Source organism: Gobio gobio (assembly GCF_949357685.1).
Source record: "Gobio gobio genome assembly, chromosome: 11".
Lineage (NCBI taxonomy): Eukaryota > Metazoa > Chordata > Actinopteri > Cypriniformes > Gobionidae > Gobio > Gobio gobio.
In genome coordinates this window covers 52,859,388-52,886,129 of record NC_137104.1, presented here as the reverse complement: position 1 = coordinate 52,886,129, position 26,742 = coordinate 52,859,388, and the positions used below count along the sequence as shown (strand labels likewise).

General features: G+C 38.4%; 1 protein-coding gene across 1 annotated transcript in view; it reads left to right on the top strand.

Annotated features, from left to right (window-relative positions):
- The window catches only part of LOC307134134 (G-protein coupled receptor 20), a gene marked incomplete at its 3' end in the record, with an annotated part of 21,848 nt that extends 840 nt beyond the window's left edge, over window positions 1-21,008 (top strand). Inside the window, exon 2 of the mRNA XM_079829644.1 lies at window positions 19,951-21,008. Coding sequence (XP_079685770.1) covers window positions 19,953-21,008 — 1,056 coding nt within the window. The 5' untranslated portion in view covers window positions 19,951-19,952. The remainder of the gene's footprint in view (window positions 1-19,950) is intronic.
- Between the last annotated feature and the right edge of the window lie 5,734 nt (window positions 21,009-26,742).

The following is a 26,742-nucleotide window of genomic DNA, read 5'->3' as shown; positions in this document are numbered from 1 at the left end:
TTAGAAAAGATTTCTATTTTGAATAAATGCTGTTCTCTTTTTTTATTAATTATTTTATTAAATCCTTAAAAAAAGTATCACAGGTTCCAAAAAAATATGAAGCAGCTCAAATGTTTCCAACACTGATAATAAATCCTCATATGAGAATGATTTGTGAAGGATCATGTGACACTGAAGACTGGAGTAATGATGATAAATTCAGCTTTGCATCGCAGATATAAATTATATTTTAAAGTATATTAAAATAGAAAAACATTATTTTAAATTGTAATAATATTTCACAATATTACAGTTTTTTCTGAATTTTTAATCAAATAAATGCAGCCTCGGTGAGCAGAAGAGACTTCTTTCAAAAGCATTAAAAGTAGAACAGTTTCCAAACTTTTGACTGTTGTATATATATATATATATATATAATTTAACACATCATTGCTGAATAAAAGTAGCCTGACGTCGCCATACTCAGATTGTAGTCAGAATATGAGTCTGCTCCTGCTCCATTGGGCTGTGATTATAGGGCGTGTCTCAGCCGAAATGCCTCTGCACTCAATTGGATAGACCTACAACCAATCAGAGCAACGGAGTAAGTGATGTGTGTTGAGCGACGCATATTAGTAGTGGGAAGTTCGGATCATTTTATGGACTTGGATCTTTGAATCTCGTTCAGCAAAATTAAGAAATCTTTTTTCAAGCCATTTCGTTCATTTCAGCAGAATATAATTAAAACATCACGGGCCCTATCTTGCACCCAGCGCAATTGACTTTGTACACCGACGCATGTGTCATTCCTATTTTGCACCCGCGCAAAGCGCGCTTTTCCCTCCACAGAAGCACGTCGCTAAACTAGTGAATGAACTTGCGCTCCCTGGGCGGTTCAGCGCAAAAAAGGAGGCGTGTTCCGGCGCAAACAATCCCTGGTGCTATTTTGCTGTTCCATTAAACAATTGCGCCACTGACCAGAAAAAACCTAGTCTAAAGTCAGTGGCGCGTTGCGCGTTGTTCATTATGCTATTTTAAGGGCGCATGCTTGACCATAATGTATAGCGTGCACAACGCGCATACACTTTGCTCATGTAATCTACACAGATGCAACAGTTATTTTTGCAAATCATAAATTGTTACACTAAAAAAATATTAACACATGAGATGACGGAAATCATTGTGGTGTGCCACGAAGATGTGAAAAAATAGGCATAAATCTAGCTTACAAATGATTCAGGCTAATTGTAATAATTAAGGATAAGACCTGTTTGCCCAATAGTGGCAAGACATATATGTATTTAAGGACATCTGACAAATTGGTTTGTCCGTCAAGAACCAGGAAAAAAAAATCGACTGAAAAACTGAAAAAACTGAAAGACTGAAAAAAAAAAAGACTGTGAAATCACCTTTACCATAATGTACAACATTACAACTTCACTTCTCTGTCTTTCACTGCTCTTACTAGCACATCAGTCTCCTCGGCTGTGAACCGCTCCTGGCGTGCGCCTGGTAAATACGCCATAATAATAGCAATCCATAATGGAACTTGCGCACCTGCTTTTAAAGGGAATGTTGGATGACGCTCGGATTGGTTTATTCACGTTACGCCCAAACCACACCTATGAATAATGAAGCTACTTCAGACCAACCCATTTTAGATTTGCGCCGGGCGCAAGAGCCATTTATCCCGCCGGGAAAATAGCAACAGCGCCGAGACCCGCCCACAAAGTTACTTGCGCTTCGCGCTTTGACACTTGCGTTTCAGATCGTTAAAATAGGGCCCCACATGTTAAATTCCCCAACACATTTAGTATTTATGCAAACTTTAGAAAGAAAGAAATGATTGATTAATTGCTTAGCTGGGTCTTCAGGCTGTGCAGTCTGTTAGCTCACCTCAGCTCCGAATCCGAGTCGTTCTTCCTTTTTGTCACTTCACATTTAAGGCCTTTACACACGGGACTAATATCGCGTTCGCTTATCAGCAGCGTTTTCGTGACGTTTTTCGTCCCGTCTTGAGTGTTCACACCCAAGCGATTTCCACTGGCGATGCGCCGAGTGAACGTGCACATTCAGTAGATGCTCTCCCGGTACACAAGGTGGCGCTGCGGCACTTTACGCTTCTGACACTCGCTTGTCACACAGAAGAAGAAGAGAGACAGGATTTACGTAATTGCCAAAACCATTCACACACTTTTTGCTAAATATAGCATTAGCAGCTCATCTTCTTCTTTGTCTACTTACTTCCTCTTCATCGTATCAATGTGTGCGCGGCAAGACTGTTTTGAGCTTGAGTGCCACTAAGTGGTGTTTTACTATAACTTCAGCAGCTCCAGGCACTTGAACAAAAGCGCCGATCTCATTGGTCGCCCAGTTTTTAACGCGCCGCGTCAAAATTAAAAAAACTCACCCGAGGCATTTTTTTTTTTTTTTTTTATGACGCTTTTATGTCTGACGTTTTGCGCGTCGGTGTGCACACTCACATTGGCGCCCTTTGTTTAGTCACAAGGCGTTAAACGTTGGCGATAAATGCTCGCAAAAATCGTCCCGTGTGAACAGGCCTTTAGGCTGCGTCCGAAACCTGGAAAATGCTGCCTTCGGAGGACACATTGAAGGCACCAAGGCACGTCCGAATCTAATGTTAGCTTCACTTCCTGTCTCCTGAGACGCCTTCATCTGATGGATTTTTGAAGGCAGCACATTTGTATCCTTCGCTGCCTTTGATATCCCACAATCCTGTGCTTTCCATTCTGTGACAGTTGAGCTAGGGGAAAAAAGATGGCTTCCGAAAGTTACGTTTGCTGGTCAGTTTGTGTGTGAATGTACGTTTTTTTACCAACATTTTCTACTTTTGATTAGGGCTGGGCAAAAAAATAGATTTTTCAATTAATCGTTTTTTTAAATGTGGTCGATTCAAAATCGATTCTCAAAGGCCACAAATAGTTTTTTTTCCCACTAGATGTCACCCTTTTGTTGGCCTTGCGCAATGTTACAAAGGAGCGAGAGGCGCGCGGCCTGTCATTCATTCATTCACTGGTTAAATGGCGGCTTCCGGTGCGTTGACTTTTGTAATGCTTAAGTGAAATGCTACATATCTTTAGAACCATTTGATGATGAGACATCACCCAGACGTTGCAAGAACAGCCAAGCAAACAACCGCTAAACATAGATCACATACATGCGAATGCTTGCCTTGCATTTATGATCATTAAACCCAAATTACAGACGGTTTCGCCGGCGCGTTTCCTAGATATAGCCGGTTAAAGTTTCAACTGGTCTCGTTCGAAGGAACGCATCTAAGGAAGGCACGCAAATAACAGTGAGGAAATCTAATGCACCATCCGGGGCATGAATCAGAAGCCCCTGGAGGAAAAAGCCTCCATAAAAACGGACAAAGTCTGAATGACGGTCTGCAAAATCGCAAGAAAAGCTTGTCATGTACTGAAAATTGATGAAAATCATCCAATATCCTTTTTATGTTTTAGAATAAATGTATCAAAATATCCATAAAAACAAAATGTTATAAAATACTTCTCAGATACATTTTTTAGAATAAAGTTGCATTAAAATTGTATTGTATTTAACATAATTGTATGCATTTGAAATTAAGAGATGGGTTCTGTTTTAATGTACCCAAGTATACCTAAAATAAAGAGAGTTTAATATACAGGTTTGTGGCTCTTAATTTCTTTTTAATTACCCATTTGTAAACTTGTTCACTGATCTTTTTTATAAATATAGTATTTGTATTAAAGGTCACATGGCATGAAATTTTCATTTTATGAGGTTTTTCAACATTAATATGAGTTCCCCTAGCCTGAAAATTGTCCCCAAGTGGATAGAAATGTTGCTCGGTGTAAACCCGAGTTCTGGCTGTCTTTCTCTGCCTTTGAGAAAATGACAGGTCAGACTAGCCAATCCTGAAGTCTCCTGGTTTGACGTCCAAGCAGGAACGGTTTCCTCCCTTTCCTCCGCCCAGAGAATCTGGCTCGCCCATGCAAACGCTCGAGAGATCATGGGTTGTGAACGAGTGAACGCTGGCAGTTTCTCAGTGTTTGGATGTACAAATGAAAACAGAAGTCTTTTTTCAGTTCCTTCTGATCTGTGATCAGTGATTTCTGATGTGTAGCTAATTATTTATTATTCGTGCACACACTGCGGCTTCTCTCTCTCCCGACAGAATGGTGTTTACGTGTTTTCTATCTTGTGAGTCAGTGTTTTTGTACGTCCTCGTCGCGTCTATCGGTTCTAAAATGTGCATACAGTCGTGAGTTTCTGCTCAACATCTTTAGAGATAAACCTCACACACGGCGAAGCTCGGGCTGCACTGACCGGTCGGCCTTCAACATCTCGACCCCCAGTACTGCATCTGGCCCACAGCGGAGGCACCAAACGCGGGGTGAGATTAAGCAGAAGGGGGGTAAGCGTGAGGGTATCTAGGCTAGCCAGCTTTCCCCACAATAAACTGGATTACATTCGATTACTGCTGTTGTGTCTTTGTTTGCGCTGTGTACTCAACGCGCGTCACTGACGCTTTTATTTTATTTTAAAAATAATGCTATTATCAACACTTACTTTTAACTCGTTCATCTCGACAGCTGTAATGGTACTTTGCATGCGTTACAAAGTTGGTAGAATAATGATGAAGACGGACTCGGTGTGACTGGGACTCGTGTTTATTCAGAACTCTCAGATACAAACACAATAAACTCGCGCTGACTGACAGCGCTCTCACAACTCAGTAGTTACTATAAATAATTTTGTTAGCAATCGCTGAGCTCCATCTCTGGTACATGTGTAGTGATGTCCGGTTCGCAAACGATCTTTCTTTTGAACCGGTTCTTTTTAGTGAACCGAATCAGTTCACCAAATGGGACTGAATCGTTCTAAACGGTTCGCGTCTCCAGGCGCTGATCCATAATTTACTAAAGTTACTAACTTTCTGACATGAGTGACAGTCCCTCCGACTAAAAAAATAGCCTAATAACCTGAAGTATATGCTGTAACTACAACAGTTCAGACATGCTGAGAACTAATGTGAAGTGAACTCCGGTCCATCCGTCTCTCTGGCAGCAGCTCGTGCCTCGTAGACCTCTTTAAACCACGCCCCCTCCGCTCATTTAAAATGCAAAGATGTCAGCCAATCACAACAGTGGGCGTTTTTACTGAAGTCTCACAGCAGACACGCCTCTTGAAGCAGGGCATTCAGCCACAGGGCAAACAGCAGTATAGAAAAAATGCCTTTTATTTCTAAATTATGACATTTTATGATGTAAAAGTCATACTAACAATATAAGTACACCTCAGGAAACATTATAAAATAATAGAAAAATGCCATGCCATGGGACCTTTAAATCTATATTTCGAAAATCGAATCGTAACATCTGAATCGATACCCAGCCCTACTTTGATGTAATTTCTAGCGAGAAATTACTAATGTAGTAATTAAATGTGTGTTTAGTTCTCACCAAAGCTCTCTCTATTTTGCTGTAGATCATTAAACGGTTACACTGCCTTATAAGTCTGTCCGAAATCAGTTTCGCGAGGTGCTTTCATGCACAAACTCTGCCTTAAGCCATTGTCTGATAAGGTAGCGAGGCTACGAGTCAGTGCCTAGGTTTTCGGAGGCATCCTTAATCACGTCTGTTCTCTGGAAAGATTAGTTTGCCTCTCGAGTCTTCAGGTTCGAGTCATTCGTTCACCAGCTCACAGCCCCATAGGCTGAATGCAGAAGATCCTGAACTGAACCGATGGCATGTAGTGCATCCGCGGTCAACACAAAATGAACGAATCGCTCTCTGAAACTCTCGTTGTTCCCGAGTCATATTAAAGATTAGTTCAAAAAGAACGAATCGTTCATGAACCACTCATCAGCAGTGTTGTTTTTAAAGTACTTTAAAAAGTTACTTTAAAAAAGTAATGTTATAGTTACTAGTTACTTCTTACTAATAGTAACTGAGTTAGTAACTGAGTTACATCATTATAAAAGTAACTAATTACTAGGGAAAGTAACTACTGTGTTACTTTTATGAATGAATTGGACACTAAATAGAATAAATTATTATTATAAAACATTGTACATTAATGTACACTATTGTAATGTTGCTATGGGACAATGTGAGAGACACCTATCAAATTCAATACATTATTGTAAATATTATCAGTAGACCTACTATAGTGTAAATATAGTGTAAATATTATTAGTAGGCCTACTTTAGTGTAAATATTATCAGTAGACCTACTATAGTGTAAATATTATCAGTAGGCCTACTATAGTGTAAATATAGTGTAAATATTATCAGTAGACCTACTATAGTGTAAATATTATCAGTAGACCTACTATAGTGTAAATATTATTAGTAGGCCTACTTTAGTGTAAATATTATTAGTAGGCCTACTATAGTGTAAATATTATTAGTAGGCCTACTTTAGTGTAAATATTATCAGTAGGCCTACTATAGTGTAAATATTATCAGTAGACCTACTATAGTGTAAATATTATCAGTAGACCTACTATAGTGTAAATATTATCAGTAGGCCTACTATAGTGTAAATATTATCAGTAGACCTACTTTAGTGTAAATATTATCAGTAGACCTACTATAGTGTAAATATTATTAGTAGGCCTACTATAGTGTAAATATTATTAGTAGGCCTACTATAGTGTAAATATTATCAGTAGACCTACTATAGTGTAAATATTATCAGTAGACCTACTATAGTGTAAATATAGTGTAAATATTATCAGTAGACCTACTATAGTGTAAATATTATCAGTAGACCTACTATAGTGTAAATATAGTGTAAATATTATCAGTAGACCTACTATAGTGTAAATATTATCAGTAGACCTACTATAGTGTAAATATTATTAGTAGGCCTACTATAGTGTAAATATTATCAGTAGACCTACTATAGTGTAAATATTATCAGTAGACCTACTATAGTGTAAATATTATCAGTAGGCCTACTATAGTGTAAATATTATTAGTAGGCCTACTATAGTGTAAATATTATCAGTAGACCTACTATAGTGTAAATATAGTGTAAATATTATCAGTAGACCTACTATAGTGTAAAAATTATCAGTAGACCTACTATAGTGTAAATATTATTAGTAGGCCTACTATAGTGTAAATATTATCAGTAGGCCTACTTTAGTGTAAATATTATCAGTAGGCCTACTATAGTGTAAATATTATCAGTAGGCCTACTATAGTGTAAATATTATCAGTAGGCCTACTATAGTGTAAATATTATTAGTAGGCCTACTTTAGTGTAAATATTATCAGTAGGCCTACTATAGTGTAAATATTATCAGTAGACCTACTATAGTGTAAATATTATCAGTAGGCCTACTATAGTGTAAATATTATCAGTAGACCTACTATAGTGTAAATATTATCAGTAGACCTACAATAGTGAAAATATTATCAGTAGACCTACTTTAGTGTAAATATTATCAGTAGACCTACTATAGTGTAAATATTATCAGTAGACCTACTATAGTGTAAATATTATCAGTAGACCTACAATAGTGTAAATATTATCAGTAGACCTACTTTAGTGTAAATATTATCAGTAGGCCTACTATAGTGTAAATATTATCAGTAGACCTACTATAGTGTAAATATTATCAGTAGACCTACCATAGTGTAAATATTATCAGTAGACCTACAATAGTGTAAATATTATCAGTAGGCCTACTATAGTGTAAATATTATCAGTAGACCTACTATAGTGTAAATATTATCAGTAGGCCTACTATAGTGTAAATATTATCAGTAGACCTACTATAGTGTAAATATTATCAGTAGACCTACTATAGTGTAAATATTATCAGTAGGCCTACTATAGTGTAAATATTATCAGTAGACCTACTTTAGTGTAAGTATTATCAGTAGACCTACTATAGTGTAAATATTATCAGTAGACCTACTTTAGTGTAAATATTATCAGTAGACCTACAATAGTGTAAATATTATCAGTAGACCTACTTTAGTGTAAATATTATCAGTAGACCTACTATAGTGTAAATATTATCAATAGACCTACTTTAGTGTGAATATTATCAGTAGGCCTACTATAGTGTAAATATTATCAGTAGACCTACTATAGTGTAAATATTATCAGTAGACCTACAATAGTGAAAATATTATCAGTAGGCCTACTATAGTGTAAATATTATCAGTAGACCTACAATAGTGTAAATATTATCAGTAGACCTACTTTAGTGTAAATATTATCAGTAGGCCTACAATAGTGTAAATATTATCAGTAGACCTACTATAGTGTAAATATTATCAGTAGACCTACTATAGTGAAAATATTATCAGTAGACCTACAATAGTGTAAATATTATCAGTAGACCTACTATAGTGTAAATATTATCAGTAGACCTACTATAGTGTAAATATTATCAGTAGACCTACTATAGTGTAAATATTATCAGTAGACCTACAATAGTGAAAATATTATCAGTAGGCCTACTATAGTGTAAATATTATCAGTAGACCTACAATAGTGTAAATATTATCAGTAGACCTACTTTAGTGTAAATATTATCAGTAGGCCTACTATAGTGTAAATATTATCAGTAGACCTACAATAGTGTAAATATTATCAGTAGGCCTACTATAGTGTAAATATAGTGTAAATATTATCAGTAGACCTACTATAGTGAAAATATTATCAGTAGACCTACTATAGTGTAAATATTATCAGTAGACCTACTATAGTGTAAATATTATCAGTAGACCTACTATAGTGTAAATATTATCAGTAGACCTACAATAGTGTAAATATTATCAGTAGACCTACTATAGTGTAAATATTATCAGTAGACCTACAATAGTGTAAATATTATCAGTAGGCCTACTATAGTGTAAATATAGTGTAAATATTATCAGTAGACCTACTATAGTGTAAATATTAGCAGTAGACCTACTATAGTGTAAATATTATCAGTAGACCTACAATAGTGTAAATATTATCAGTAGGCCTACTATAGTGTAAATATTATCAGTAGACCTACTATAGTGTAAATATTATCAGTAGACCTACAATAGTGTAAATATTATCAGTAGGCCTACTATAGTGTAAATATTATCAGTAGACCTACTATAGTGTAAATATTATCAGTAGACCTACTATAGTGTAAATATTATCAGTAGACCTACTATAGTGTAAATATTATCAGTAGACCTACCATAGTGTAAATATTATCAGTAGACCTACAATAGTGTAAATATTATCAGTAGGCCTACTATAGTGTAAATATTATCAGTAGACCTACTATAGTGTAAATATTATCAGTAGGCCTACTATAGTGTAAATATTATCAGTAGACCTACTATAGTGTAAATATTATCAGTAGACCTACTATAGTGTAAATATTATCAGTAGGCCTACTATAGTGTAAATATTATCAGTAGACCTACTTTAGTGTAAGTATTATCAGTAGACCTACTATAGTGTAAATATTATCAGTAGACCTACTTTAGTGTAAATATTATCAGTAGACCTACAATAGTGTAAATATTATCAGTAGACCTACTTTAGTGTAAATATTATCAGTAGACCTACTATAGTGTAAATATTATCAATAGACCTACTTTAGTGTGAATATTATCAGTAGGCCTACTATAGTGTAAATATTATCAGTAGACCTACTATAGTGTAAATATTATCAGTAGACCTACAATAGTGAAAATATTATCAGTAGGCCTACTATAGTGTAAATATTATCAGTAGACCTACAATAGTGTAAATATTATCAGTAGACCTACTTTAGTGTAAATATTATCAGTAGGCCTACAATAGTGTAAATATTATCAGTAGACCTACTATAGTGTAAATATTATCAGTAGACCTACTATAGTGAAAATATTATCAGTAGACCTACAATAGTGTAAATATTATCAGTAGACCTACTATAGTGTAAATATTATCAGTAGACCTACTATAGTGTAAATATTATCAGTAGACCTACTATAGTGTAAATATTATCAGTAGACCTACAATAGTGAAAATATTATCAGTAGGCCTACTATAGTGTAAATATTATCAGTAGACCTACAATAGTGTAAATATTATCAGTAGACCTACTTTAGTGTAAATATTATCAGTAGGCCTACTATAGTGTAAATATTATCAGTAGACCTACAATAGTGTAAATATTATCAGTAGGCCTACTATAGTGTAAATATAGTGTAAATATTATCAGTAGACCTACTATAGTGAAAATATTATCAGTAGACCTACTATAGTGTAAATATTATCAGTAGACCTACTATAGTGTAAATATTATCAGTAGACCTACTATAGTGTAAATATTATCAGTAGACCTACAATAGTGTAAATATTATCAGTAGACCTACTATAGTGTAAATATTATCAGTAGACCTACAATAGTGTAAATATTATCAGTAGGCCTACTATAGTGTAAATATAGTGTAAATATTATCAGTAGACCTACTATAGTGTAAATATTAGCAGTAGACCTACTATAGTGTAAATATTATCAGTAGACCTACAATAGTGTAAATATTATCAGTAGGCCTACTATAGTGTAAATATTATCAGTAGACCTACTATAGTGTAAATATTATCAGTAGACCTACAATAGTGTAAATATTATCAGTAGGCCTACTATAGTGTAAATATTATCAGTAGACCTACTATAGTGTAAATATTATCAGTAGACCTACTATAGTGTAAATATTATCAGTAGACCTACTATAGTGTAAATATTATCAGTAGACCTACAATAGTGTAAATATTATCAGTAGGCCTACTATAGTGTAAATATAGTGTAAATATTATCAGTAGACCTACTATAGTGTAAATATTATCAGTAGACCTACTATAGTGTAAATATTATCAGTAGACCTACTATAGTGTAAATATTATCAGTAGACCTACTATAGTGTAAATATTATCAGTAGACCTACTATAGTGTAAATATTATCAGTAGACCTACTATAGTGTAAATATTATCAGTAGACCTACTATAGTGTAAATATTATCAGTAGACCTACAATAGTGTAAATATTATCAGTAGGCCTACTATAGTGTAAATATTATCAGTAGACCTACTATAGTGTAAATATTATCAGTAGACCTACAATAGTGTAAATATTATCAGTAGGCCTACTATAGTGTAAATATTATCAGTAGACCTACTATAGTGTAAATATTATCAGTAGACCTACTATAGTGTAAATATTATCAGTAGACCTACTATAGTGTAAATATTATCAGTAGACCTACAATAGTGTAAATATTATCAGTAGGCCTACTATAGTGTAAATATAGTGTAAATATTATCAGTAGACCTACTATAGTGTAAATATTATCAGTAGACCTACTATAGTGTAAATATTATCAGTAGACCTACTTTAGTGTAAATATTATCAGTAGGCCTACTATAGTGTAAATATTATCAGTAGGCCTACTATAGTGTAAATATTATCAGTAGGCCTACTATAGTGTAAATATTATCAGTAGACCTACTATAGTGTAAATATTATCAGTAGACCTACTATAGTGTAAATATTATCAGTAGGCCTACTATAGTGTAAATATTATCAGTAGGCCTACTATAGTGTAAATATTATCAGTAGGCCTACTATAGTGTAAATATTATCAGTAGACCTACAATAGTGTAAATATTATCAGTAGACCTACTTTAGTGTAAATATTATCAGTAGACCTACTATAGTGTAAATATTATCAGTAGACCTACTTTAGTGTAAATATTATCAGTAGACCTACAATAGTGTAAATATTATCAGTAGGCCTACTATAGTGTAAATATTATCAGTAGGCCTACTATAGTGTAAATATTATCAGTAGACCTACTATAGTGTAAATATTATCAGTAGACCTACAATAGTGTAAATATTATCAGTAGACCTACTTTAGTGTAAATATTATCAGTAGACCTACTATAGTGTAAATATTATCAGTAGACCTACTATAGTGTAAATAATATCAGTAGACCTACTATAGTGTAAATAATATCAGTAGACCTACTATAGTGTAAATATTATCAGTAGACCTACTATAGTGTAAATATTATCAGTACTATACTACTCCTTTGCTAGTGGAGCTCACGTTATCACCTGGGTTTTTTAGCCACTAATGTTGTGGCGGCATGTGATGATGTGAGGCGCTTCATTAGATCAGATTCAGAGACTCTTTCTTCCTGGGCATAAGTTGCACGTTACATAAACGTAGTGCTTATACTTCCAGTTGGCGAAAGCTACCTTGGCAAGTCCAATGACTTCAATCGCTCGGACTCCTCCTGGTCGTTGGTGTGTGGACCAGGGCCGGCCCGTGGCATAGGCGGAATAGGCAAATGCTAGGGGCGCCACTCATCCATAGGGGCGCCAAAATGTATTACCGATACTATTTTATTAATATTAATTTGAAATATTACCAATTAAAGCGCAACAAAAAAACCGTAAATAAGTCCCCGCCTCTTCCCGGTCCGCCTCATCAATCTCCCCCCGCCGAGCTACTTGAAGTGCGTCAGAAATATAACGTGCGATCAATTTGTTGTGTCGCGTCGCCTCTCGCCGCATCCAACGCAGACAGGATTGCTTTCATTTTTTAGGGTGCTTGGCCGCTCGCGCCAGGTGTTGACACAGTTAAAGTTGCCTGAATATTTATGACGGATGGCCAAATTGAAGTGTCAAAAAAGACAGAAGCCTCTGATGCACGGAAGATAAGGGATACACTGCTCTTCTTACTTAGTATTTGTGTCTTGTTTCTAGTCTAAATATCTAAAAATTCTTAAATCAAGGTTTATTTACTAGATAAGTAAAATGACAGAAGATATTTTTCTTGTTTTCTTGAAAATAAAATCAAAATGAAGTGAGTTTTTGCTTAAAACAATCAAAATTATCTGCCAATGGAGTGAGAAAAATAATCTTGTTTCTGATTGAAATCTTGTTTCTGTCCCAAACAGAAATAAGATTATTTTTCTCACCCCATTGGCAGATAATTTTGCTTGTTTTAAGCAAAAACTCACTTCATTTTTATTTTATTTTCAAGTAAACAAGAAAAATGTCTTCTGTCATTTTACTTATCTAGTAAATGCACCTTGATTTAAGAGTTTTTAGATATTTGGACTGGAAACAATTCAATTCAATTCAAATTTATTTGTATAGCGCTTTTCACAATACACATTGTTTCAAAGCAGCTTCACAGAAAGTGCATTTCATAAATGTACATTGAAAAATGTTAGAAAAGAGAATGTTAAAGAAAAAATGTTAGGATAAGTTAATCAATCATGTATTATTTTAGGCCATAACAACGCTGGCGTTGAGTCGTCTCTTCATAGGCGTCGAGTCGTCTCATCACAGGTGTCGGGGCATCTGAAGTCTCCATCAGAGGCTGGATACAAACTGGAGCTGACGAACTAGTTACCTCGGGACTAGTGTCCCGAGATAACAACAGAAAAGCAGATGGGAAATAATTAGCATAGCTGCTGTTCAGAATATTAATGCTGTTGGTGCGATTTAACTGTAGTATAAAACTTAATTATAATGTGAATGCTTGGCTAAAGAGATGCGTCTTTAATCTAGTTTTAAACTGGGACAGCGTGTCTGAACCTCGAACAATATCCGGAAGACTATTCCAGAGTTTAGGAGCTAAATGTGAAAAAGCCCTCCCTCCTTTAGTGGACTTAGATATCCTAGGAATGACCAGAAGCCTCGAGTTTAGTGATCTTAAAGAGCGCGATGGATTGTAGGGCGATAAAAGATCAGTTAAATACACTGGAGCTAACCCATTTAGGGCTTTATAGGTCAGTAGCAATACTTTGTAATTGATACGGAACTTAATAGGTAACCAGTGTAGGGATGATAAAATTGGTGTTATATGATCATATTTTCTTGACCTAGTAAGCACTCTAGCAGCTGCGTTTTGGACTAACTGCAGTTTGTTTATCGATGATGCAGGACAACCAGCTAATAAAGCATTACAGTAATCTAATCTCGAGGTCATGAATGCATGAACTAACTTTTCTGCATCAGAAATAGATAGCATGTTACGTAGCTTAGCAATGTTTCTAAGGTGGAAAAATGCCGTTTTTGTAACATATGAAATATGACTTTCGAAAGATAAGTTGCGGTCTAATATAACACCCAGGTCTCTTACTGTAGTGGATAAAGCGACAGGACATCCTTCCAAGTTAAAGTTGTATTGTGAGAGGTTTTGTGGGCAATTTTTTGGACCAATAAGTAACACCTCCGTTTTATCTGAATTTAATAGCAGAAAATTACACGTCATCCAGTGTTTAATATCATCAACACACGCTGTCAGTTTAGATAATTTAGCGTTTTCATCTGGTCGTGATGAAATATATAATTGAGTGTCATCAGCATAACAGTGGAAATTAATTCCATGTTTTCTTATAATATTACCAAGTGGCAGCATATATATTGAGAATAGCAGAGGGCCTAGCACGGATCCTTGCGGCACCCCATAGTCTACTGATGTTATCTTTGATTTTTCCCCATTTAGACAGACAAAATGGTAGCGGTCTGATAAATACGATCTAAACCAGTTTAATGCCTGTCCCTGAACACCAGTGTAATTTTGAAGTCGATCTAATAGTATTTTATGATCTATAGTATCGAACGCAGCACTAAGATCAAGTAGAACTAGTATTGAGATACAGCCTTGGTCAGAAGCTAGAAGTAAATCATTTGTGATTTTAACGAGTGCAGTTTCTGTGCTATGATGCTGCCTGAATCCTGATTGAAATTTTTCATAGATATCATTTTCTTGCAAGAAAGTGCACAATTGAGCGGACACAACTTTTTCTAGTATTTTAGACATGAATGGAAGATTTGATATTGGTCTGTAATTTGCTAGGTTATTATGATCTAATTGTGGCTTCTTAATGAGAGGCTTTATGACTGCCAACTTGAATATTCTTGGAACATGACCTAAAGATAAAGACGAGTTAATAATATTGAGAAGAGGCTCTTCCACTACAGGTAACAACTCTTTCAGTAGTTTAGTGGGTATTGGATCTAATAAACATGTTGTTGGTTTAGATGCAATGATAAGTTTATTTAGCTCTTCCTGTCCTATAGTTGTAAAGCGGTGTAGTAGTTCTTGAGGGGCGATAATTGCGGTTGAATCATAAGACATCATTAATGATTGTACATTTACAATTTTGTTTCTGATGCTTTCTATTTTGTCAGCGAAGAAGTTCATAAAATCATTACTACTAAACTGTAACGGAATATTTTGTTCAGGCGATGCTTGTTTATTTGTTAGTCTAGCCACAGTGTTAAATAAAAACCTTGGGTTATTTTGGTTATTTTCTATTAGTTTGCGGAGATGCTCAGCTCTGGCTGCTTTTAGGGCCTTTTTATAACGTGACATACTTTCTTTCCATGCGATTCTAAAGACCTCTAAATTAGTATGTTTCCATTTACGCTCTAAGTTACGAGTTTCTCTCTTGATAACATGTGTAGCACTGTTGTACCATGGTGCTTTAGTTTTCTCTCTAACCTTTTTTAATCTAATTGGTGCTACAATTTCTAATGTGCTAGAGAAAATGGTGCTCATACTGCTAGTCATTTCCTCTAGTTTATCTGTTTGTTTGGGTTCACTGAGCAGCTGAGACAGATCAGGTAAGGTATTTGAGAATCTATCTATAGTGGTTGGAAGGATTGTTCTGCCTGGTCGATAACGTGGCGCAACATGACAGATTTCAGCAGTACGCAGTATGCAAGTTACCATGTAATGGTCAGTGACATCATCACTTTGTGGTATAATATCTATATCGGTTGGGTTGGTTCCATGTGATATAATTAAATCTAGTGTGTGATTAAGACGATGAGTGGGACCAGTGACGTTTTGCTTGACCCCAAAGGAATTTAATAGATCTGTAAACGCAGCCCCTAACGCGTCATTTGTGTTATCTACGTGTATGTTAAAATCTCCAACAATTAATGCTTTATCGACGTTGACCAATAGATCTGAGAGAAAGTCTGCAAACTCTTTTAGGAAAGCAGCATAGGGCCCTGGAGGTCTATATACAGTAGCTAAGGCTAGAGATAATACAGATTTCTTTCTTACATCTAATAGCGTGACATTTAGCACTAGTACTTCAAATGAATTAAACCTGTGACCTGTTTTCTGGGTAACATTAAGAATATCTCTATATATTGTTGCAACACCGCCGCCACGACCAGTCAGACGGGGCTCATGCTTATAACAGTATCCTGGCGGAGTAGACTCATTTAGACCGAAATAATCATTTGGCTTAAGCCAGGTTTCAGTAAGGCAAAGTACATCGAAACTATTATCTGTGACCATTTCATTTACAATAACCGCCTTAGGTGTGAGCGATCTAATGTTTAGAAGACCTAGTTTTAGAAATTGTTTTTGTTCACTAATATTGAGATTTTCTGGTTTAATCACAATTAGATTTTTCCTAGATCCTACAGTAGATTTAATGTTTGACCTCACTAAACGAGGAATAGACACAGTTTCTATATAATGTTCTACACAGTTATGTTCAGACACAGTTTCTATATAATGTTCTACATTGGTACTTATGTCAATTAAGTTAGGACAGCAAATACTGTTATTTGGACTTTGACTTACTAGTCATATGATGGCGGTGTGCAGCGCTCTGGAGATGTTGTCCGACAGAAGAGCCGCTCCGATTCTGCTGGGGTGAAGACCATCAGGACGGAAGAGCCTAGGTCGCTCCCAAAACAGATTCCAATTATTTACAAAGAGCAGCTTCTGTTCATTACACCATGACATTAACCATTCATTTAGAGCAAATAATCTACTGAACTTTTCATGTCCTAGTCGGTACGTGGGAAGCGGTCCGGACACGATGATCGCTGCTTCAGGCGATGTTCTGCGCACCGTCTCGATCAGGCTCCTGTAGTCCCTCTTCAGAACCTCCGTCTGTCGCAGCCTGGTGTCGTTCGTCCCCGCGTGCAGCACGACAGCTCCGATGCGCTCGTCACCGTTCAGGATCTCGGGAACCTGCGCAGCGACATCGAGAACTCGAGCACCAGGAAAGCAGTGAGTGATAACCTTGCCTTTACCTGAGGTAGCGTGGACATGCCGGACGATGGAAGTACCGATGACCACAGCGTCGCGTTCCGTCTCGCGAAGAGGGGAGAAGCGGTTCCGGGTGGAGATCTCGAAGACCGGGAGGGGCGGAGAGGTCCTCGCTCTGGTCCTGGCTCGCGTCTTCCGCTGTGGAAACACCCAGGGTCCATGGCGCTGTGTCGGTGCCGGAGTGAACGAAACCAGGGATGATGATCGCGTCCTGGGTGCTTGGGTCCTGTGCAGAGAAACACGGAGTCAAAATGTTAGTATCCACTGACTTGTGCGCATCGGCGCGTGATGTTTCAAGCGCCGTTCGCCGCTCTCTCAGCACAGCTTGTCTGTCTAGAAGGCCGCGAATCTGACTCGCCAACGACTCCAACTCCAACTGCACCGAATGCAGCTCGAACGTGTCCTCACCTGCACTCAAAGGTAACATTAGACACACATCCGAGTTATTCGCCATTGTAGCAGAAGTGCTACGATGGCGAATTGTAGCTATCAGTGTTTACCGGGTGTAACGTTAAACAAGTTACCACGCGTGCAAGGCTAGCGGGCTACCGGTGTAAACAAGTTACCACGCGTGCAAGGCTAGCGGGCTACGGCTAGTAGCGGAAGTTCGGATATAAGTAGCGATATCAAAGCAATCCGATTGTTTTTTATAGAGAATCGTATCGGAGATATGTTCACACGCTGTAAATAATAGAAAGTATTCGTTTGTAAGCGAGTATTAAGAAGAAAATCAAGGATTTATGAATCAATTTGACGGAGCTCAAACACAAACAACGCGCTCACAACCCGCGCATGCGCCCGTAAGCAAGAAACAAGAAAAATATTCTAAATAAGAAGAGCATTTTTTGCAGTGTAAAGACAGAAGTAAAGTGATGTAGGCAAATTAATGAACAGTTTATTTAATTGCATAGTAGTAAAATACTAATGTTTGCTAATTAATTCCAGTTATTTTTAAACTTTATGCAAACAGCTGTTCTGGGTTCTCCAGAGGCCACAGCCACTGTGATTTTGTAAAAAATAAATAATATAAAAATATTACACGCATGTAATATCACTTTTTTAATAGCCTAATGTTTTTACTCTGCAGTTGTGCAGTTTTAAGGGGGTGTATAGACATTTTAAAATGTATTTGCAGAAATTAGTAATGATATTTATATACAGGTTTATTTAAAATAGCAACATTTTATGTAAAATTCACATTAAATATCAAAATTTCTCAGTTTAATTCCTGGTGAAAACATGAATGCTCATAGTTTAGTGGAAGATTGCTGCCATCTACTGGAAAACAAACACTTTTGCTAGTTCTCAATGAATAGTTTGTGCATGAATGCTAGATGCACTCTTGCTCTTTGTTTTTAGGCTGTAATGTGGCATAGGTGCAATTTTTGTACAGTTTTACTATCATCAGCCTTTAAAAAATAAAAAATACTAATAATATCATGAACATAATGACGGGGTAGAATGGACTGGACATCATATAAAACAACAACAATAAAAATAAAACATCAATGCATTACAAAAATAAAACAGTGCGAGTATTTCCACAACTTAGACTGATAACGTGTAGTGCTAAACCTTGATACAAGGGGCACCAAGTAAAATCTTGCCTAGGGCAGCAAATTGGTCAGGGCTGGCCCTGGTGTGGACTGTGCATATGCGTGTGTGTCATAAGTGTGTGTGTGTGTGTGTGTGTGTTTGTGTTTGTGTGTGTGTGTGTGTGTGTGTGTGTGTGTGTGTGTGTGTGTGTGTGTGTGTGTGTGTGTGTGTGTGTGTGTGTGTGTGTGTGTGTGTGTGTGTGTGTGTGTGTGTGTGTGTGTGTGTGTGTGTGACTGTGCATATGCGTGTGTGTAAACTCAGCCTATCAACCTCAACCTTGTCTCCCACCCACCAATCATCATCAGTTATGTGTACCACCCCACCCACCCCCCAACACGCATGGCATGCACGCACGCACACACACACACACACACACACACACACACGTTGCAGGTCCGACTGACAGAGAGCCTGTTCGGATGAAAACCGCTTCAGTGAGCTCAATTATAGCAACGCCGCATTTTAATCTCAGTAACGCTAATGGCGTTGTAACAGGAGAACCAGTCATTCGTTTGATTACTCGTTACTGAAAAAAATTATTCCGTTAGTAACGCCGTTTATCTATAACGCCGTTATTCCCATCACTGCTCATCATTAACGCATAGTGATCGTTTACATGTCTATCTGTACTGTGATGTTTTGTAATGTTTAATACAAAATATAAAAAAAAACCATAGTTGTCAACAGAACTCAACAGCTCACACGCTGAAGTAGAAGAAGAAGTTGAGTGTAAACGATCTTTGCCGGTGTTGTAAAAAGAATTTAAGGATACACGAGTACTTTAGCCTGACGTCGTCATACTCAGATTTCAACTCAAGCGCTCTTTGGTGACGTGATGATGATGTTACTGTTGATCATCTGTCCATCATCATCTAAAGCCCGCCCTGACAATCTGATTAATTCGAACAGCTCTGGTTCCAGCGACATAGTTGCTCCACAACGGATATTGTTACAAAAGATTTATATTTTAAATAAATGCTGTTCTTTTTTTCCTTTTTATTTATCAATGAATCCTGAAAAAAGTATCACAGGTTATAAAAGAATATGAAGCAGTAATATATATATATATATTTGAAAAATAAAACAACAGTTTTATCAATACCATCCTATTATACACCAATTAAAATATTTTTATATGCATGTATAAGTATAATTTATGTCATTTATTTAGATTCTCTCTCTCTCTCTCTATATATATATATATATATATATATTAAATATTACATAATTATAATATCAATATTTTTTTCCTTTTCTGTGTTCTAGCCATGGAGATCTTCCTTGAAGGACATTCTAACATCACATCTCCCGTCAATACCAGCTCGCCGTACCTGAAGAAACTGGCCCACCTGGACGAGTCCCTGTACCAGGAGTTCCACGTCCTGTGGATCACGCTGATCGTGGTGAACACACTCATGTTTGTGGTCGGCGTGGTCCTGAACAGCCTGGCGCTGTACGTGTTCTGCCAGCGGAGCCGCTCGCGGACGACCCCGGCCATTTACACCATCAACCTGGCGGTGGCCGACCTGCTGGTGGCGCTGTCGCTCCCGGCCCGCATCGCGCTTTATCACAGCGGCGGCGACTGTGTGGCGTGTTTCTACGTGCACGCCTTCAGCTACTTCGTCAACATGTACTGCAGTATTCTGTTTCTCACGAGCATCTGCGTGGACCGCTATATGGCGGTGGTGCGGTCGGCCGGAAGCCGCAGGCGGAGCCCAGCGGTTGCGAAATGCATTAGCGTGTGCGTGTGGCTGTTCGCCGTGGTGGTCACGTACTCGCTGCAAACCTCCGCCCTGGACTTTAACGGAGCTTCCTGCTGTCACGTCGCCGTGCTCTTCGCCCTCACCGTGCTGGAGTTTGTCTTGCCGCTGCTGGTGATCGCGGCGTTTACGATCCGTGTGGCCTGCGCACTGGCGGACAGCAGGCTCATGCCGCAGAGCTGGGGGCGGCGAGCGCGTGCCGTCCGGCTGCTGGTAGCCGTGTTGGTGGTGTTCACCGTGTGCTTCACGCCGTATCACGTGCGCGAGGCGGTGGTGTACTTCCAGCTAGGGGGCAGCAGGGAGCAGCACGTGGTGGCGTATCATGTGACCATCACACTCAGCAGTCTGAACAGCTGCCTGGATCCTGTGGTTTACTGCTTCGTGCCGGATAGTTTCCGCTCCACCCTGCGAAGAGAGCAGAAGAAGAGATTCGGAGAGCAACCGGTGGCAATCAAGGGAAACAAGAGCAGCAAAGCTGCAGGAACGCCGACGGCCATCGCATACAGCGTCGCTACGCTCACACTCACGCCCTGCATACTGACGTCCAGAGACATTCCCGCCTGAAATAAAACACCAACGGCTCAATGAAAGGAGAAACTGCTTTTTTGTATCTTCATCTATAAACATTTACATGTTCTTAATTTGATTATGCTTAAACCGACAATGTGTGCGGTCACGTGAATGCCTTGTTTTCAGACAGCTTAAGGATTAAACGATTGACACTAGTTTTTGGCCCATTATATATTCTTTTCATGTTTCTCCATTAAAAGATATAGGAGCTGTAGCCGTTTCAAAGATGGCCACCGAGTGAAAGGACTTAGCCAATAGGGGAGAGAGAGTGAGCCAATCAGCCATAGGGGGCGTGTCCACTCATGATAGGGGAGAGAGAATGAGCCAATCAGCAGTAGGGGGCATGTCCACTCATGATAGGGGAGAGCGAGTGAGCCAATCAGCAGTTTGGGGCGTGTCCACTCATGATAGGGGAGAGAGAATGAGCCAATCAGCCGTTGGGGGCGTGTCCACTCATGATAGGGGAGAGCGAGTGAGCCAATCAGCAGTTTGGGGCGTGTCCACTCATGATAGGGGAGAGAGAATGAGCCAATCAGCCGTTGGGGGCGTGTCCACTCATGATAGGGGAGAGCGAGTGAGCCAATCAGCAGTATGGGGCATGTCCACTCATGATAGGGGAGAGAGAATGAGCCAATCAGCCGTTGGGGGCGTGTCCACTCATGATAGGGGAGAGCGAGTGAGCCAATCAGCAGTTTGGGGCGTGTCCACTCATGATAGGGGAGAGAGAGTGAGCCAATCAGCCATAGGGGGCGTGTCCACTCATGATGGGGGAGGAGAGAGAGCGAGTCAATCAGCAGTAGGGGGCGTGTCCACTCATGATAGGGGAGAGAGAGTGAGCCAATCAGCAGTAGGGGGCATGTTCACTTATGATAGGGGAGAGAGAGTGAGCCAATCAGCTGTAGGGGGTGTGTCCACTCATGATAGGGGACAGAGAGTGAACCAATCAGCCGTAGGGGGCGTGTCCACTCATGATAGGGGACAGAGAGTGAGCCAATCAGCCGTAGGGGGCGTGTCCACTCATGATAGGGGACAGAGAGTGAACCAATCAGCCGTAGGGGGCGTGTCCACTCATGATAGGGGACAGAGAGTGAGCCAATCAGCAGTAGGGGGCATGTCCACTTATGATAGGGGAGAGAGAGTGAGCCAATCAGCAGTAGGGGGCGTGTCCACTCATGATAGGGGACAGAGAGTGAGCCAATCAGCAGTATGGGGCATGTCCACTTATGATAGGGGAGAGAGAGTGAGCCAATCAGCAGTAGGGGGCGTGTCCACTCATGATAGGCGAGAGAGAGTGAGCCAATCAGCTGTAGGGGGCGTGTCCACTCATGATAGGGGAGAGAGAGTGAGCCAATCAGCCGTAAGGGGCGTGTCCACTCATGATAGGGGAGAGAGAATGAGGCGATCAGCAGTAGAGGGTGTGTCCACTCATGATAGGAGAGAGAGAGTGAGCCAATCAGCAGTATGGGGCATGTCCACTTATGATAGGGGAGAGAGAGTGAGCCAATCAGCATTAGGGGGTGTGTCCACTCATGATAGGGGAGAGAGAGTGAGCCAATCAGCAGTAGGGAGTGTGTCCACTCATGATAGGGGAGAGAGAGTGAGCCAATCAGCATTAGGGGGTGTGTCCTCTCATGATGGGGGAGGAGAGAGAGCGAGTCAATCAGCAGTAGGGGGTGTGTCCACTCATGATAGGGGACAGAGAGTGAGCCAATCAGCAGTAGGGGGCGTGTCCACTCATGATAGGGGAGAGAGAGTGAGCCAATCAGCAGCTCTTGCGTAAGGTTTGTTAATTTTTTGTTCTTCCTTGTTGTTTGTTTGTCATCTTCGTATTATTTTTCGTGAAACATTATGCTTCGCTTCAGCTATGATAAAGAGACATCCACTCTCGGGGCGGAGCAATGAAGGAAGGGGCGTGTCTGTTTGGGTTGATCTCGAACATCATCAGTGTTTCTCAGAAATCACTTACTGCACCTTTAAAGGGACCTGACTCTAGATCAGTGGCTCTTCACCAGCTATAGGCCTCGAGATGACTTCAAATGATCTCAAATAACACACAAGCTTTCAAATGTTATGTGTGATTTCTAGACCTGGAAAATTAAAACAATCTCTAAAAAGTTATTATAGTTAAGAAGTTGTCGATTGCTCAACTAACGACTTGTTTGTCACCGTTTTTTATTTCTTCTATGGAAAAGAAATATCAGCTGAGAACCAGACAAAGAAAGCTCTGAGCACTAAAATGTTTCTCTGACATATTCTTCCCGCTCTTCAAGAATATGATGTCATCAGACAGATATTATTCATACACATATCAGGATAAGGAGGGAAGTGACGTGGGCCGAGTGTTTTAATGTCAGTTTGATGTGGTCACATGATGAACTCTCATTCCCTACACGGAGCTGTTTATTTTGCTCACACTTGATTTAATGGAGGTGTTGGCTCGTGTGTTTATGAGTGAAGACCACACGGAGACCAGAAACCACTTTTACAGATAAACATCTTCACCACTGAAGATAAACAACCTTTTATGATCTGTTTAAAGCAGGCCTACTTGTGGATATCTGTCGAAACAAATGGGTCACATGTCCGTCAGTACAGAGAAAAAAAACATGTTTTTAACAGGAGAATATATACAACACATATATTGTACTGTAAAAACAAAAACAAAAAACTTGCATACACATGTGGACATGTTTTTTAAGTTTTTAGTTTGAATGAATATTTGTCTCCAGTTGTTGTTTGACTGTAACACTGAAATGCACCACAAGAGGGCAACATGTCCTTCCCAGTTATAGAGTGGATAAAGGCAAACGAGCTTTGTAAATATGTACGAATATCACTAATAAACATACGAGTCACTTTTTGTATAATAGTTGTTTTTAAAGTTACAACATGTAATATATCAGTTTCTACAGTATTTTTATGATCATCCCGATTATATATGAGATGAAAAGTCAAAATTATGACCAAGTCAAATGGGACATAAAAAGTTGATATTATGACGAAAAGTCAAAATTATGACATTAAGTCATATTTGTATGGAAGCCAATTTCCACCACATAAGAAAAATAATTGAAACTATGACTGTTTAAGTCAAAATGATTTTAAAACGCATAATTATGAGATTATGATTTACTAAATCGAAATTATGACTCATTGGTCATTATGGCTCATTGATCTGACACTGCATTTGAGATGAAAAGTCAAAATGATGATTTAAAAAGTCAATTAGGACATTAAAATATTGCAATTATGGCATATAAAGTCATGATTGTGAGATACTAAATCATATATTTGAGATGAAAAGTCAAATGATGACGTAAAAAGTCAATTAGGGCATACAATTATGACATAAAAGGTCATAATTATGACATAATAAATCTGATCATATTTAAGATGAAAAGTCAAAATGATGGCTTAAAAAGTAAATTAGGGCAAAATATTGAAATTATGGCATAAAAGGTCATGATTATGACATACTAAATCACATATTTGAGATGAAAAGTAAAAATATGACAAGTCAATTAGGACAATTTTTTTTAATTATTGCATAAAATCACATATTTACACATATTTTTACATATCGAAAATTACATATTAAGTCATATTTATGACTAAAATATAACCTAAATTCATTTACGACGTAAAAAGTCGAAATAGTGAAAATTGACATATGACTTATGATAATGACTTGTCATAATTATGACACAAAAAGTCAAAATTATGACTTGGTATGTCTTAATTTTGACATTTATCTAATTATTTTATTGACTTTTTATGCCATAACTTTTTCCTTTTTCATGTCATAATTATGACTTAATATGCCATAATTAAGAAGCATGTTTTTTTTCTGGGCTTCCACAGCGCGGGAGGTGAACCCCCTCTTTCTGGGTTTGATCCTCACGGGTTCACCTGCTGACCACACACACACACACACACACACACACACACACACACACACACACACACACACACACACACACACACACACACACACACACACACACACACACACACACACACACATCAGCTCTGAGCTCAACACAGAAACACTCGTCAACATGTTCTGCTGTATTCATCTCAGATCCACCTCAAGCCTGTGGATCCAAACTGTCATACGCACTATAAAACCTTTAGGCTTTAGTATTCAAACATGCTTTACAACTTAAATATGTAGCTTACACTCTACAATAAAGTTTGTTAACACTACATTAGTTAAGGCTGCAGTCCGTAACCTTTAGCGCTCTGGCGGTTAATAAACAGAACTGAAAGCGTCTCGCGGAAGAACATTGCAGCCGGAGCTACTTCTCTCTGTTTGTGTCTATGGCGAGTCACGCAGGGACTGTGCTCCTCCGCGACACTTCCTACCAGACTGGGCTGAAATAGTCCCAATATAAACGCTTATTATAAGCGTGCCATAATGATTCAGGGTAAGACAAAAACACGGTTTGGAAAATGGATTCATGTTGTACATTGTCATTATATAATTTTTGTAAATCTTGTACACAAAAAAAGTTACGGACAGCAGCTTTAACATGAACTAACAATGAAAACACTTGATCATTTCAACATTTACTAATACATTATTAAAATCAAAACTTAGACTTGAGCTAACTAACTAACAACTTATTATTGTTAACTAATGTTTACAAAGATTAATAAAAACTGTAGTGTATTGTTCATTGCTGACATGTATTGTTCATGGTTAACATGATATTATAAAGTGTTCCCAATAAGTGTAAAATGCCTGTCTCTGACTGGTTAAACTGGTTTCCCGCTCAGGTGACCTCTCACACAAATATTTTCATTCACTGATATATTTGCCTTCTCACAGCCTCCCTTCATTCATCACATGTGGATTTATGAGCTGTTTTTCTTTCGTTTTAAATATGAAAGGATTTTTTTTTACTCTTAATAACAGAATGAGAGTGTTTTCAAAACCTCAGATCTTCAGGCCCGACTGATGTGGCGTTTTGTGAATGCTTCATAAATCATATTCTGTCTGTCAACAGCAATTATGCAGATGGTCATATGTTCCATAATATCTCATTTGCCAGAACAGAAAAGCTCTCTTTCATCAATCTCAGTTAATAAAGTGCACAGCAGTGTTCAACACGTAGAGCGGCCACATAAAGTGAGCAAAAACTCATTTCATCCAAATGTTTGATTGATTGCGTCTGTATTTCCATTTGAATCAGTCATGAAACAGAAGCGGAGATCATATTTTCTTCTCTATTGTGACTCATATCAGAGTGAATCGCTTCTCAAACAAGAACAAATGTAGGGCGGGGCTTGAGTTTGTCTGTGCGGAACTGATTGGCTGGTGGTGGTTTGCTATTGGTGGGTCTCATGTGAGTGACAGGTTGCCCCGCCCCCTTCGACAGAGAAGAGCTGTCACAACATAATCAGATGTTCGGTGAACTCTCGCAGAGGACGGGATATTTCGGGACGGGGGGGAAGAGTCCTCGGTGACATTCACAGCATCTCGAGGATTACCAGAGGAATAGAACATTCTGACACATCTCAAATAAACCCGCCGTCCTCTCTGAGGCTCTGATCCAGGATCAGCCTCACCCACTCAAATCCATTGTGATGGAAACAGGCCAAACTGGTCACGCCATAAACCACCACAGCTGAACCAGACCAACAGTTTCCACTGATGCAAATACAGTCTTCTTCTCCTGTCACGGTGGTGCAGCTCATCTGATTTAATGACATTAAACTCTAGCGC